Source organism: Siniperca chuatsi, linkage group LG7 (assembly GCF_020085105.1).
Source record: "Siniperca chuatsi isolate FFG_IHB_CAS linkage group LG7, ASM2008510v1, whole genome shotgun sequence".
Taxonomy (NCBI): domain Eukaryota; kingdom Metazoa; phylum Chordata; class Actinopteri; order Centrarchiformes; family Sinipercidae; genus Siniperca; species Siniperca chuatsi.
Window position 1 is genome coordinate 3,401,984 of NC_058048.1, and position 14,468 is coordinate 3,416,451.

The following is a 14,468-nucleotide window of genomic DNA, read 5'->3' on the forward strand; positions in this document are numbered from 1 at the left end:
AGTCGGGCCCTATTTCCGTGGCGGTGCATTGACCAGCGCAAGTAGCGCTCAGACCATTTGGTATTTTCCTGGCCTTGAAAATCCCTTTGCCCGTCTGCGTGGTATTTTGGTGCCCAGCGCAGAGCTGTGCACAGGTGGGAGATTAATTCAAAGGAGGCAGCGTAAAGCGAGGTCAATCAGGAGAGACAGGTGAATTATTAAAGATAGTGTTTATGTGAACAGATGATGTGAGATGTTAAACTTGACAAAGTCTTTGGCGCTTAGACTCCGCAGGGAGATTTTGGTGGTGGAGGGCGTCTACCCTGAGCAGCGGCAGAATAAATTCCCCAGTGGAGTCCAGACACTGGTGGTGGTGGCGGCTGAGGACTCTGCTGAGGCTGATGGCTGAAGAGGTTTGATGGAATGATGAGCTGATGGATCTGCGAAGACTGGGCGGAGATGGGGAGGTGGAGTGGCGCGCAACTGTTGAACGTACTGAAAGCAGAGAGAGAATCATATTTAAACAGACAGGCAGCAGGACACATACAGTATCTTGATAAATCTGCAGCCTCACAGCGCAGTGGCATTATGGCACGGTCCACCGTGTTTTCCTCCGTGCAAATGACACTAGACAAAATAACCACACACATTAAACTGCTCTGTTATAACTCTGTATTCTGCCTGTTTATGCAGAAGACATCAGAAGACCAGAGCTCATTAATCCTGTGCGTCTCCTTTCCAATTAAAAAAAAGAAGAATTCAGCGGTTCATGTTTTATTCTTGAAATACATTACGAAGCAAATGCTGCTGTGTCACATTTTAAGATATGATGTAACCATTTCCATTGGGAACAGTAGAATTATGACTGAAATAGCGCGAGATTGATGCAATCATAAAAACTGCTTTGCCAAACAATTTTTATTATTCAACTAAACTATACTGTTATTCATTTCTATCATCATAGTTCATGGTTCAAAAACCCTACGCCTTCTGTCTTTGGAGGCAGATTTGTTCACATTGTGCCGCTCTGCACCATCCAGGCAACAATATGATTTCCTGAAGAAACGGTTTCTTTTTTAGTTGATCTGTTGTCGTCATGCGTCACTGTGATTGACTCGGCTGTTTCCAAGTGATGAGACCAGTGATGTTACCAGCTGGGAGCATGTTTATTAATCACCACACCCTCTAATCTATATTCCACTTCACCCTGCCCTTTTGCACTTTGTGCTGCTGCACATACATGTGCAATGTACATGACAATGACATGTGCACAAATAAAGCCCCATAAGTGCGCATAACTACGGCAAGTACGATAGGTTGAATAAGTTGAATTGGGAAGTCGGTTTATAAATTGTGATTAATGTTCATAATGGACAATTTCGGTAATAATTTTATCGTTCGCCTTTGTTTTCTCCTCTAAATATGTTTGGCTAACCTGGAGGGTTTTTTTAAAACTTCTGACTGCTCGTGGTTCTTGCCCCATTGGGCCGCGTTCCTAGATCTCAGGAATTACTTTGGTGAGTACAATGTTATCATAATTGATAGAACCTATGGCCCGAGCTATGGAAATAAAACCCAAGTAGTAAATCGAAGTTTTCCTTTAGATGTGTATGTCCTTGCCTTCAGAAAGTCCTCAAATGATCTAATCTGCAGTTGAATTACTAGTTGTATGTGTGTTTGTCAAATATACAAATTCAGCTAAACATACTCAAAACAACATTCTCTTCCATATTTGCTGTTTACATTACTCATTTGATAGACCTGGGTCTGGGTCTGTTGTTGCTCTCTTTTGGCTCATGTCTAAGTATAGCCGTCGGCCTATAAAAGCAGTTCCATACAGTGTCTAGCGGTGAGGCGGCTGTCAGTCTGCTATGGGTAAGTAGCCAGTCAAATCCTGGGTCACCACTAGGTTTTCATTAGAGGCCTAATTCAAAGCGGCCCACATAGAGTGTCAGGAGTGTCTCGGCTTGTTGTTGGCACCCCTTATAACACACTCTAATGAGCAGCCGCTGGGAAAGTTGTGGTCAGCTGTGTATATGGAGCTGGTGTAGCTTAGAATATACGGTCAGAGAAGACGAAGAGAGTCTCCACTCAAGGGCCTGAATTAGCCCCATGAATCACTTACTTTCTTTTTCATTTGTTCCTTAATCACGCAACCTGTTGAGTATCATGATTCATGGGACTAGCTGCTGGCTGTGGTTTACCCTGTGGAGTTCAAGCATGAGGCCGTCATGCATTCTCAGTGGACTTGCCAGTATGTGGGCTGGACACTGTTAGTCTGTTTTTAAAGGTGCTTCAAGCAGCTTTTTGCCTCTGTGATTAGTCGGGAAAGATGTAGACCAGGACTTCATCCGTCAGGATTTTGATGATTTCAGGACGGCAGCATTAACCAGCCTTAACACCTTTAGTCAAAATGTTTCCTGTTAACTTGCAAATATGAATGAATACAAAAATGAGCGATTCACTGAGTTTGATCCAGGCTAGTCCCAAGCATTTGAGCAGTAGATAAAATGAAAGAGGTTTCAACATCCAGCACGTGGCTCTATTTGAACCCTGCACATGCCATCTATCCTGATATCCTGTATGTGGTGTGTGTGTCTCCAGCCGCATTAATGTGCACTGTCCTTTACACAGTAGAGTGTGTTAAGCCTGGCTTTTCACAGTCCATCAGGATGATCTCCGGTAGATGTTAATGAGCTTTCCCACTAATGTGGGCTCAATCGTCCAACTGGACAGCTTTCTAAGGATTGTGCAGAGCAAGGGCTCACATAGTGATGCTGACATGCTTTCATGTGTGAAACATCTGTAAGTCCTTAATATTAATGGTATTTTTACATACATTATTGGTCTAGCTGAAATCAGTGCCTTCAGTTCTAACATGCCAGTGCTATTGATTAATAAAATAAACTCTATTTGTAATGTGACACTGTTTGTGGTTGTAGATATTCTGAAGGTTGTAGCCTTTTTGAAAACCTGAAGTAGTTCTTGGAGTTTATTTCCTTCAGAACCCTTCACAGATGTTTTCTACAGCATTCCCATTGGTCCTATCATTGGTTCCTGTTGAAGTAGAAACTCATTCATAATTTCCTTAGTCCTTCCCCTCCCTCCTTGGTATTGAGCTAAAACAGGCAAGATTGGGGAGAAAAGCAGCACTAAGTATTTGGTTGTGTGCATCTCACCTAAATGAGGAAAAATGTATGTAAATGCAACATGTACAGTTTGTTCACGTTAGTGAGTGTCCACCAACACAGATACATCATCAGCAGAGACACCCAAGTAATGTCAATTTGGGGGGTTTAAGGACCTGAGGAAGAAGACTCATGACCTCAGTGTTTCTAAAATCCTGGCTACAGCCCTGATTGTCACTGCAGGTGGAAACCATAAAAGGCAAGTGGAAGCATCATCGCTGTGGGTTAAAATATTATTTCCACAGGTAGAGATGTCATTGCCATGAGTAGAACCATCATCACTGCAGGGAGAGACAAACCCATGGCATGTAGCACCATCATCATCATGAATAAAAATTTCACCACAGTTAGAAATGGAGTTGGTAGATATGTGATCACTAAGCATTCTGCTAGAAAGTCACAGAGGAGAGGCCAATTTAGGGCAAAAGAAAAAGAAGTTCAGGCACCTGACATTTATAGCCCACTCTGCATTGGTTATATAGAAAAACAAGATCAAATCAAGACAAAGACAATGCAGTCAACCAGACCACATCTGCAGTACATTCTAGGTGTTTAATATCCACCAATATGCCGTCAGTAGTAGTTATGTACACCTAAAAATAAAAATAAGAGAATTACATTTGCTAGCCATGTACAAAATTACCATCCAGAAGTTCACTGTAGACTTTTTCATAGGCTTTTATAACTTATAGCAAAAGATAAAAGCAGAAAACAATAAATATTCTTCATCTATATTTTATTTTATATTTTTTTTCCTTTACTTTTTTGTTCATTATAAAGGTCAAACCTTGTAGTGACTCAATAGCAGTGACTAAATCAACATAAGTACTGCCTGCTGGTGGGTTCATTTTAAAAATGCTGGTACCAGCCGGAAGGAACCCACATTTGAACACCAATATGTATGTGAGTTATTATTCACATAGGCAAGTGTGTATGCACTTCTGTGTGTGTGTGTGTGTGTGTGTGTGTGTGTGTGTGTGTGTGTGTGTGTGTGTGTGTGTGTGTGTGTGTGAGACTGTTGGAGTTGGAATGTGACGTGAGAGCACTAATCAGAACCAGCTGGGGCCAACGGTGAGATTAAAGTTAAAACACAAAAACAATCAGCTGGGATAAGTATACTATCGCTATGGGTTACTGCCCCCATCCCAGCGTCTCAGGGGGAGAGAGGGACAGAGAGAGAGGGAGAGAGAGAGAGAGAGAGAGAGGATGGATGGATAGACAGACGGATGGATGGGATTCTACCCTGCCTGGCTGGCACAGACCCTCTGATTAAGAGTTCCTTTGTATTCTCTTTGATCCCTTCCTCTCAGTGGTGAGTCTAGTCTCACCACAACATGCACATGACACGCACCGACACACTGCTAGTCAGGGCCACAGAAAGTGCTCTGTATATGTAGCTGCGTGTGTGTGTTCTTATATATCTGCATTTATGAGGGCCACATGTCCTCACAAAGATAGAAAGACAAAACAAATGTTGTTATAGTCCTCCCTCTAGTTAGGATTAGCATGGGGTTAGGGCCAATATTAAAATTAGATATACATACAGATTACAGTCAGGTCGGATCTTGGTCTAGGATTAGAATTCTGATCGTTCTATGCCAAAAATGAATAATTAACTGTTAAGTCAAGGTCCACTTACTAGCTTTTTCCTAAGCTTTCAACAGTTTCTCAAGGTCTTCCTCAGCAGATGAAGTTTTCTTTGTTTTCATGGAGATAGCTCAGTTGTCATCACATAACCATGTAAAGGATGGGACTTCGGTCAGGTGATAACAGGTGAGAACAACACTGAGGTAGATCGTGAAATGTAGTTGAAAGCTCTGGCATACAGTAGGAAGTAGACATTTAATGTTAAGACTTTTTTGCCAAACTACTGATTTGAAGGTCAATAACTAGATGCTCAAGATTGTTCTTATTTTAAGGTGAATGTTCAAATGGTAATCCAGGTTACTTTCAATCTGTGCCTAAATTGGATAGCTTTTGTCATCATGACAGTTGATTGGACTAGGTCGGGGTTGGTGCGGCGTCAGCAGTAATGCAGGCGTCGTACTGGACCGTCGTGGTGGCTGAAATGAGTTTCCATCGCAGGGTGGCTGGGCTGACCTTTAGACATAGGGTCAGGAGCTCAGACATACGGAGGGAGCTCGGAGTAGAGCCACTGCTCCTTCGCATCAAAAGGAGCCAGTTGAGTTGGTAGGAGACGCCGGGGTAGAGCCAGAACACGCTGGAGAGATTATAAATCTCGTCTGGCTTGGGTACGCGTCGGGATCCCCCAGGAGGAACTGGGAAACGTTGCTGGGGAGAGGGACGTCTGGACTACCCTGCTAGCCGGCTGCCACCGCAACTCAGCCCCGGATAGGCGGCAGAATGGATGGATGGATGGATGGATGGACGGACGGAAGGTCAGGGTTAGGAATCTGGTTTAGGGTTAAAGGGAAATTCCGGTTTCATACAGCTTAGGTCTTATTTTCCCAGTTTTGGCTATTGTCTCTATCATTAATAATATTGTTCTCACCAAGTTAATGGCTCAGGTTGCTCTAGGTCAGTCCTGCTGATTTGGAAGAGAAAACCAATGGTAAAATGATTACCCAAATTGTCCATTGAAAACATCCATCACAATTTACAGACTGATTTCTTGGTTCACCTCTGACTTACTATATTTACTGTAGTTTGTTGTACTGTACAAAGTCTTAACTCTGCTTACTTAGGCCCGACCCTTTGTCCTACCCCAAACCTAGTCCACTCAATTGTCATGATTGCAGAAGCTATGAAAATAAGACACAAATCAAAAACAATTTAGATTGTCATTTAGCATTTACCTAAAAATACAAACAATAAAGTTGTAGTGATCTCTGCAGTTACTTTGGTGAGTAACCAAACTGATAGGAATGATGGACAGATATACAAAAAAATGACAAGTTGTAATAAAAAAGAATTTAGGAGTATGTTTAGGTATAAAATGATGTGGCAGTGTGTTCTGTATGCAAGTTTTTCAGTTACAACTACAGTATTTGTTGTACTTTGTATTTGAGACTAGATTTAGCCTGTGTTTTTGTGTTAAAAGTGTGTATGCTGGAGTCAGTGTGTGTGTTTGTGTGAGAGTATAAGAGGATTAAGGCCTGTTCACAGCCGAGGGTGCAGGCTGCACCGTTTCTGGTCATTTCCTCTGTATGTCTGATTGGCTGATGAGGTATTAACTTGCCGCTGTGTTGTTATATGTGTCTCTGTCAGATTGTGTGAGGACACGTCTCCAAAAACAGCTAAATTTTCTTCCTTGTTTAACACTGCCAAGAACCCCCCCCTTCCATCCCTCCCTCCCTCTATCCGACTCCGGCCTGATAAACCTCCCCCCTTATCTCCAGCTGTGGCATCTGCTGCTGTTTTACTGATAGCTTTTTCGACTCTGTATCTTGCGTTGACTTGCGTTTTCTTTTGAAGTCTGGCCACTGGTGTCATCCCAGAACGCAGCTTTGGTCCCAGCAGCCATACAGAGTCAACACCAGCAACAGGAAGACTTCCAAGATTAGGCTATACACGTGCCGATATGTGGAGACAAAGCTGTCTTGGTCAAGAACATTTTATTTTAGTGACCAATAATGGTCAAAATGCTGCTTGAGTAAGCTCTGGGAAATAGTCACATTTAATTTCCCATACATATCATTTTTGACATTGTTAAAGATAAGCCACTATATATTAGCAACATTTATCAGCGGGCCATATCGTCAAACCCTACAGTAGTTTCAATTTCTTCACTGGCCTCCCTCCAGAACAGCATTATCTACACATCACGTCGGACAAAACCACCTTGTAAATAACCATATTACTTTACCTAGGGACATCGGCCCCAGAGGAAAAGATCCCCAACATTGGAGCGCTGGGGGATTGTGTCGGGGGCGTGAGAGGTTAAGACTTGTTGAATGGCTGGTAGGCGTCACACAATGAGGTGGATTAGGCAGCACTAGAAAGGGCCTTTAGGGCTTTACTGGGGTGTTCAGCAGCTTACAGTGCCTACAATAACACTGGAACAGTGTAGAGCCAGCTGGGCTAGCTGGGGTTGGCAAAAAGGCTAGCAGGGTGGGCAAGTGGCTGGGAGTTACGGTCAGAAGCAATGAAGCTGTGGGAGCAAATTTTACTGATTGACAGGAAGAATAAAATTAAGGAGTGACTAATGGGTAAAAAGAGGCATAGCAGCATTTTGCTAGAGCTCCCCTGTTTCCTCCTGAAGGACCCCTGGGTGTCACCTTGGCATTGAGGTGAGGAGTTGGCGAACAGCAGCGGTGCAGGGCTGCAGAGGAGGAGAGGAGAGGCTCAGTTTCAGTGGCTCCAGCACTTATCTCTGCTTGCCTGGAGCCGTGGCTGGAAAAATCATTACAGATGACCCATATTCTTACAGATAAACCTGCACTGTGGTGTCCCGTGATACTATTTATACATGAATACAGACATTGTGCAGAATCAGACCAATCTAACAGTTTGCTAATATTGAACAGACAATGCTGTTTTCCTCTTTAATGATAGCTGTAGTTTTGGGAGGGTTGTTTGTTTTTAACATTTTTTATAGCTTTTACAACATCCTTTAAACATACACACTGGGCAGGTACAATAGTAAATAGCAACATATATATTGTATTTCCCCACACTGTACAGCCTGACCCTGATCTTCCAACCCTACAACCTCAAAATAAATATCTACGAGGTTACAGAAGGCAAAAGAAATTTCAATTGCATAATAAACAAAAGCGCACTCAGTAGAGTGCAGATCTCCGCCAGGCCCGGTATCACCAAATGGTGTATGAATAACACGGCGATGTCTTAAGTCATTTTGCGTGTTATCACAGCGCCTTTTTTTGCTTTTCACATGTCATTTCACGCCATTTGGTCTCTACTGACGTATACTGTGCAGAGGCTGTTCGTGTCCCGTGTGAAACCAAAAGTCAACATTAGCTTATTTTAACTTACGTATGTAAGTTAACTTACATAACGTATTCAACTTGAGTCACGTACGTAACTTAACTGACGTAACTAACGTACTTACCTACCGGCTGGTTAAGAGGAGTGAGGAGTCAGCAGTGGCAGCATGTCGGTATAAAACAGAGCAGCCAGTAAAATATGAGAATCCCGGCAACCACCAGAGGTCCTTGAGCATCCAGTCATAAATGTGCACAAAAATGATTAGGCTGATGGGTCTAGTAGTATGCCAGATTAGCAGTGGACAGATACACACACTCACACTTACACACACGACCAAACGCATGATCCCCTCCAGGCTTACGCCTGGCAGAGATAATAAATAGATGATATATAAATAAATGAAAACAAAAAACATTGTTATATGTTTAAACAGTACCGTAGTGAAGAGTCATACTCTTAACCAAACTAAAAAGTGGAAAACAATATTACATTATCACCTCAAGAATAAAAGCTCCACTTTATGAACTCCAGATGTCCGCACATTGCTTGTATATTGTTTAGTCCCTCGCATTCAGCTCAGTCATATATCCATACAAAGTATGTTCTGATATACAGTTGATATATGATAGGTTTGACACATTATTATTATTATAGTTGCTATTGCAATTGCTAGTATGTAGTAACAATATTATTATTTTGGGTTTCAGTGGAGACATATGAGAGCTGTAGTCAAAATGTAAATGCTCATTTCTAGGTTTTTAAACTTGTGGAATCTGTTAGTTAAGAGGTTATTAGCAACTATTAGCAACCTATTAGCAACCTCATCCAATAAAGTACCTGTATTGGCCTTATAAACCCACACATTATCTGAACCCAGAGCAGTGTGAACCAGCAGTCCTCACCTCTGCCCGGGATTACTGCAGCATTTCTGCCCTGTGTAGTGTTGGGGAATTAAAGGGGGCTGGTGGCGGTCTGGGATAACACAGCAGAGTGGCACATTGCATGTTAGCCAGGATAATAACAGAGTGGTTTGTATTAGGTTTCCTGGGCTACAGTAAGAAGCTCCCACTTCCTGCATACCCACCATGACAAAGACAGTTTCCATATTTGCTTCTGAACATCTGCAGGACACACACACTGTGGTTTAATGTCAGTACAGTATGAATTTGAAAAGACTCTTAAGCTAATTAGACCTCCTGTTCATCTCAAGGTCACCGATGTGTTCCGCAGTGAGTTTTTGACAGATAGCAGAGTGCAGTTCAACATCATCTCGAACTGCAGAAAGAATTCATAGCATGATATTCTGGCACAGTAAAAACTCCAGCAGTGGAAACTGATACCAGAAAGAAACCGTAGGTCAAAAGAGATTACAGCTACAGAGAGCATCTCAGCTTTGATTTTTGTTCTGTATTTACACTGGTTTTTAATGTCAGTGCAGGCCATCATGTCAGTTTCTATTATTGATCTTTTTCTACTTTCATTCACCCAAAAACAACCCTTCCTTTGTATCACTTTTAGCACTCTTTTCTCCTCACATACAGTGAAGCCTGTTGTATAAATGAAAACTGAATAAGCAATAAAAGTACAGTGGACTAAGGTGACCAAAAGCAGCCATGCATCAAAACAACGCACGGTAATGTACCAGTGCATTTCCTGGTGGATTACTTTGAAACGTGAACAGCTTATTTCTACTGTTTACTCGGCGATCGTCACAACAAAAGATCAGATAATTACCATCTCGATGACTCCACAGTTGTACGATACTTCCTCATAGTTTTATAGAACTCTATGCAGTGTTTTAGCGGCTCATCGGCCAAACTCATGGATCATTTACTCAAACTCATTATCTTACCGGTACCTGAAACAACACGCCCTCACCAACGCAGCCCCTTGGGTTTTTAATGCAGTGCTGACTCTCCAAAGCAGCCGTTTTCTCCCACTCGTTCCCTGACCAGCACATCCCGGCTACCGTGCATTGCCTGCTTAATCTGTCTGTCTACAGGTGTCAAATGACATGTGTACACACCTTTCAAAACTCAGTGCATCATGCAGACCTGCACGCAGGTTCAAAGCAGAGCTGAATTCAAACATTAAGTAGAAGTTGAAAGAAACAGCCACGTGAGCAACCCCCTCGTCTGCCTGCTGCCCAGATGAGCATGTTCCATGTAGTAGCAGTAACCATGTGCACTTTTGTCCTCATCTACGTGCATTATCCAATCCTGCTCTCAATTTGTTGATGACAGTCATACTCTGTCATGGATGCAAACTGCTGTACATTCACAGGGCGTCGACCACTGTCAGCAGAGCAGCCAGGCGGCAGCAGCAGATTAAATACAGCTAGACGCCTGACGGACGTCACAACGCACCACATGCATCACAGTCTTAATACTGTGCTGCCACTTACACGCACGCCATTCTGTCCATATATCGACAAATATGGTTTACAGCATGTAATAACAGTAATAGCTTCCTTATGGAGAGATCCTCACCAGAGCAGCTTGGTCAGTCCACAGTGAGGGATGTTGAAGGGACAAGCAACAAGAAGGGGAACTCCTGGGATCACCCTTTTTATTCCCACCGGCTGTTAAATCTAGTAACGATGCTGTAAAATGTTTAGTGTCCTATGCACCTTTGACTGTCATTTGCACTTTGAAACTTTGTGAATTTAAAATCATCTCATATTTCCTGTAATGTCTGAAATAGCTTTTTATATGTCCATGTATGTTGCTGAAACAGTGGGTTAAATGATAATTACGGTTTGTTGTAACTTGGATCTTATTTTCGTACTTTTAACTATCATTTGTAGTCCAACGGGATAAGAAACATGAGCAGTCACACAATCAGGCTGTAAACAAACCAACAGTTCATCCAGATTATCTAACGCACTTTATTTGGAGGTAAAACTGTAAGTGAGTGCACCTGAAATGTTGGTAATAATCCCATACTGAACATGAAAACTGAGAGTAAGTTCACTAGGTCAAACAAGGTAGTGTGTAAACTGTGATGGAGACCGTTTGGGTAATAACTTTACAGTTCATCTTTGTTTTCCTTTACAAAGAAATTAATGTGGGGTTTTATTTTCCACCTGTCGGATCATACGCCAGCCACACCAGAAACATAAAAGAATGCAAAATTGGTCAAATTTTGACTTAAATCAGGAGTTGTCTGATCAAAGAACATGCAAACAAGGCCTGATAGAGCATTCAACGGCAACGTTTGGTGCTTCACAGTTTTTAAATACTTGATGCTATGGACACATTTCATTTGGTACTCAAAAAGTATTAAGGTTTGATACCCAGCCCTAATAATGAGGGCATTTAGTGTCGTCACAATAAGGATACACACAGCTCTGCTGTTTGATCAGCTCAGCTCAGATCACCTGATGGCTGCAACTCAACATCCTGTCTCTCCCTCTCTGTCCGTCTGTGTCTCTCTCCCCCCGCAGAGCTGCAGAGGGAGGGCAGCATCGAGACCCTCAGCAACAGCTCGGGTTCCACCAGCGGCAGCATCCCGCGCAACTTCGAGGGCTACCGCTCCCCCCTGCCTACCAACGAGAGCCAGCCACTCAGCCTCTTCCCCACCAACTTCCCCTAGAATCCCACCTCTCCTGCAGGAACAACCACCACCGTCCAGCCCACCCGCCCCGCCCGCCTGCCTCCCCCATGTCTGTCCACACAGCATCATACTGACACACTGATGTGTTTCTCTGTACATTGTGTTATGTGTTTTTCTCTTCTCATACGCTGGTCCCAAATCAGTGTGATCCCAGCTACATACAGTATTAGTGTTTTCCTTCTTGGGTTGGATTTGAAGATTGTTATTAAGCCGTCAGTGGCTGTAGTTTGTGAAGATTTCCAATCCTTTTAAATTTGGGCAAAAATATTTAGTGTTTACCCTCAAATTGCATTCATGTCACGGTGAAAGCACCTTGACAAATTTATTGTAGACTTTTGAACATGAATTTCTTTTAAGGTTAACAACTATTTCAAGTGTAATGAGTTGTGTTCTAAAGTGCATACAAATGCACTTTCATGAGTATTTTGATACAGCTGTGGTCAGGGAGGAACTTCCTTTATTTTCAATAGCAGATTTTACAGACCAGTATCAGACCAGCACACCCATCTAAACCTGCTTGTTGCCTTTGCTTCGTGTTAAATAAGAAGCCAGTTGACACAGACGTCGCTGGAGACCAGCCGTCCTCTCCTCTCTGCAGCTGCTGTCTGCTGTTTCCTCAGCCCGCCATCATTCTTTGGGAGTGTTTGAAGTTTTACGGCGTGCCTATTGTCTGAATGAGCCATAAGAAAGGGAGCGCAGACAGAAGAAAAATGTTTATTCTAGTCAGTGACGTGTAGCAGCTACTTTTCCCTCCGTGTATTTGTTGTTGCTCTCATGGCCTCTCGTTAAATGTTTCTGATTAAATTTGGTCCACTCATGCCTTTGATTTTCTTGTAATTACATCTGACAAAAGATGCAGTAATGAGATGACACTATTACTACATCGCTGAAGTAATTTAGATGTTTACAGTGTAATTGAGATATGTTTCTGACATCATTTAGATATATTCCCTACTTGGCCTTTCCAGAGAGTAAATTTTAATTGAGCGGAGTAATAGAGGCTTGTGTAGCCGTCATGCTGTATTTTGTACATTAGCAACTTCTGACCAAAATCTTTTTCCTTCCTCTAGTTATAGATCTCTAAAAAAATGTATTTTCCTTAAATGTTCTATAGCTTTGCCTGTAGCAAAGAAGATTGACTTTGATAATCAGAAATTCCTTCATTAAACATAGTTGCCTGTTAGTTTGTCCTAAACAGAATGTCTGAATTGGTGAAAAGTAAAATGCACTATTTACAGAGTCACCTGAGAAAAGACAGTAAATGATAATAGTAGCGTACAGTCCTGCGTGGCTGAGTGCTGGAGCGGCTGCAGGTCTCGATGGCCCGTTGTTGCTCGGTCACTGAATGAGGGCATTAATCTACTGGCTTTAATTCAGAGCAAATGCTTGCTGTTAACAGTATGTTTGATTTGTAAAATACTGACTTCTTTTCCCAGCATTCATGCAAGAAAAAACATAATAAAACTCGAGGAAATGAAACTGTCTTTTTTTCTCACTCTGATTGCTCCTAATTGTGCCGTTCAGATTTCAACCACGGCGGTGACCATCAGCACATAGTACCGCTGGTAATTAGTACCATGTTTTTTAACAGGCAGTAAACTGTAGTTAGAGGGACTTTTTATGGGCGACTCTGGCTCTTTGTTCTGAGAGAGCAGCGAAACGAGGCGGCATGTTTGTTTCTCTGCTAATCAGCACAAAACTTCAAGTCCCAAAACTCTTTTTCTCGATTTTTTTTTTTTAATATTAAGTAAAACACTGGACTGAAACCATTAGATCTAATTCAAATTAAATTAGATTAGCGGTGAATTTTTCCTTGTATGCTTTATTTCATGTCATCAGTGTGTTCATAAACTACTAGTCATAAACTTAAAAAGGGGTCCTTGCCCAGCTACAATATCCAAATTTGAAGAGATGGCCAGAAAACGCTTGCACAGACATTTAAATGAATAACTTATTGCAACTCCAATGCCTGAAACATTTTTCAATTACAAACAGTGATTTCCAGTCACATATATTTGGGAAAAAAAATCAGTTACAGTATGAGTTGGACAACAGAATGAATACATAAAAAAAAAACAGAACCATTACAAAATGTGTTTATTTAGGTTATGAATAAAGTAGAAATACGCTGCAGCTGGCAGGATGCGTCTGAGGAAGTTCAGCATTATGCAACAATTACAAGAGGAAAACTGCAGTTTGTACTTGAAACTTTTTATTTGATTCCAACATGTTATTACAAACATTTTACAATGTTGAATATTCACAAAATTAGAAATGTGTTCTATTCAGTTCAATTTCAGTTCAGTTTTATTTATATAGCGCCAGTTCATAACAGAAGTTATTGCACTTTTCCTACAGAGCAGGTCTAGACCGCACTCTTTATAATATTAGAGGGCCACTTTTGAAACTTTTTCTATATAATATATGATAAATAACAATATGGTTTGTATTTAACAAGAATACCACACACAAAAAACCTGAAAACTGACACACATCATGTCAGTTTAAAATGAATGTGTACGTTTGATAATTTGTAACAAGCAGGAATTGTCACGGCACTAAATGGGAAGAAACCTGACCACAGTTAGCTATGTATTCATTCTGAGAAGAAATTCTAAAATACTGACTTTTAAACGTAGCAGCAGCGTACTCAAGCAGCAACTCAGAAAGATAAGAAAATCAGCTCCCTGAAATGGAAATGGGGCAAACTTTAAAGTCTCCAGGTCCGACCATCCTGCCTCCTGCTTGGGAATGTGCAGTGCAGCCTGTTGGTGTTGA

The 14,468-nt window shown here is 41.8% G+C and overlaps 1 protein-coding gene across 2 annotated transcripts in view; it reads left to right on the top strand.

Annotated features, from left to right (window-relative positions):
• Window positions 1-13,169, top strand: part of bcas3 (BCAS3 microtubule associated cell migration factor) — a 380,835-nt gene extending 367,666 nt beyond the window's left edge. For both annotated transcript variants that reach the window (XM_044202927.1, XM_044202928.1), the window contains one exon: window positions 11,521-13,169. In XM_044202927.1, the coding sequence (XP_044058862.1) occupies window positions 11,521-11,669 (149 nt within the window). In that variant the 3' untranslated portion in view covers window positions 11,670-13,169. The remainder of the gene's footprint in view (window positions 1-11,520) is intronic.
• The last annotated feature ends 1,299 nt before the right edge of the window (window positions 13,170-14,468 follow it).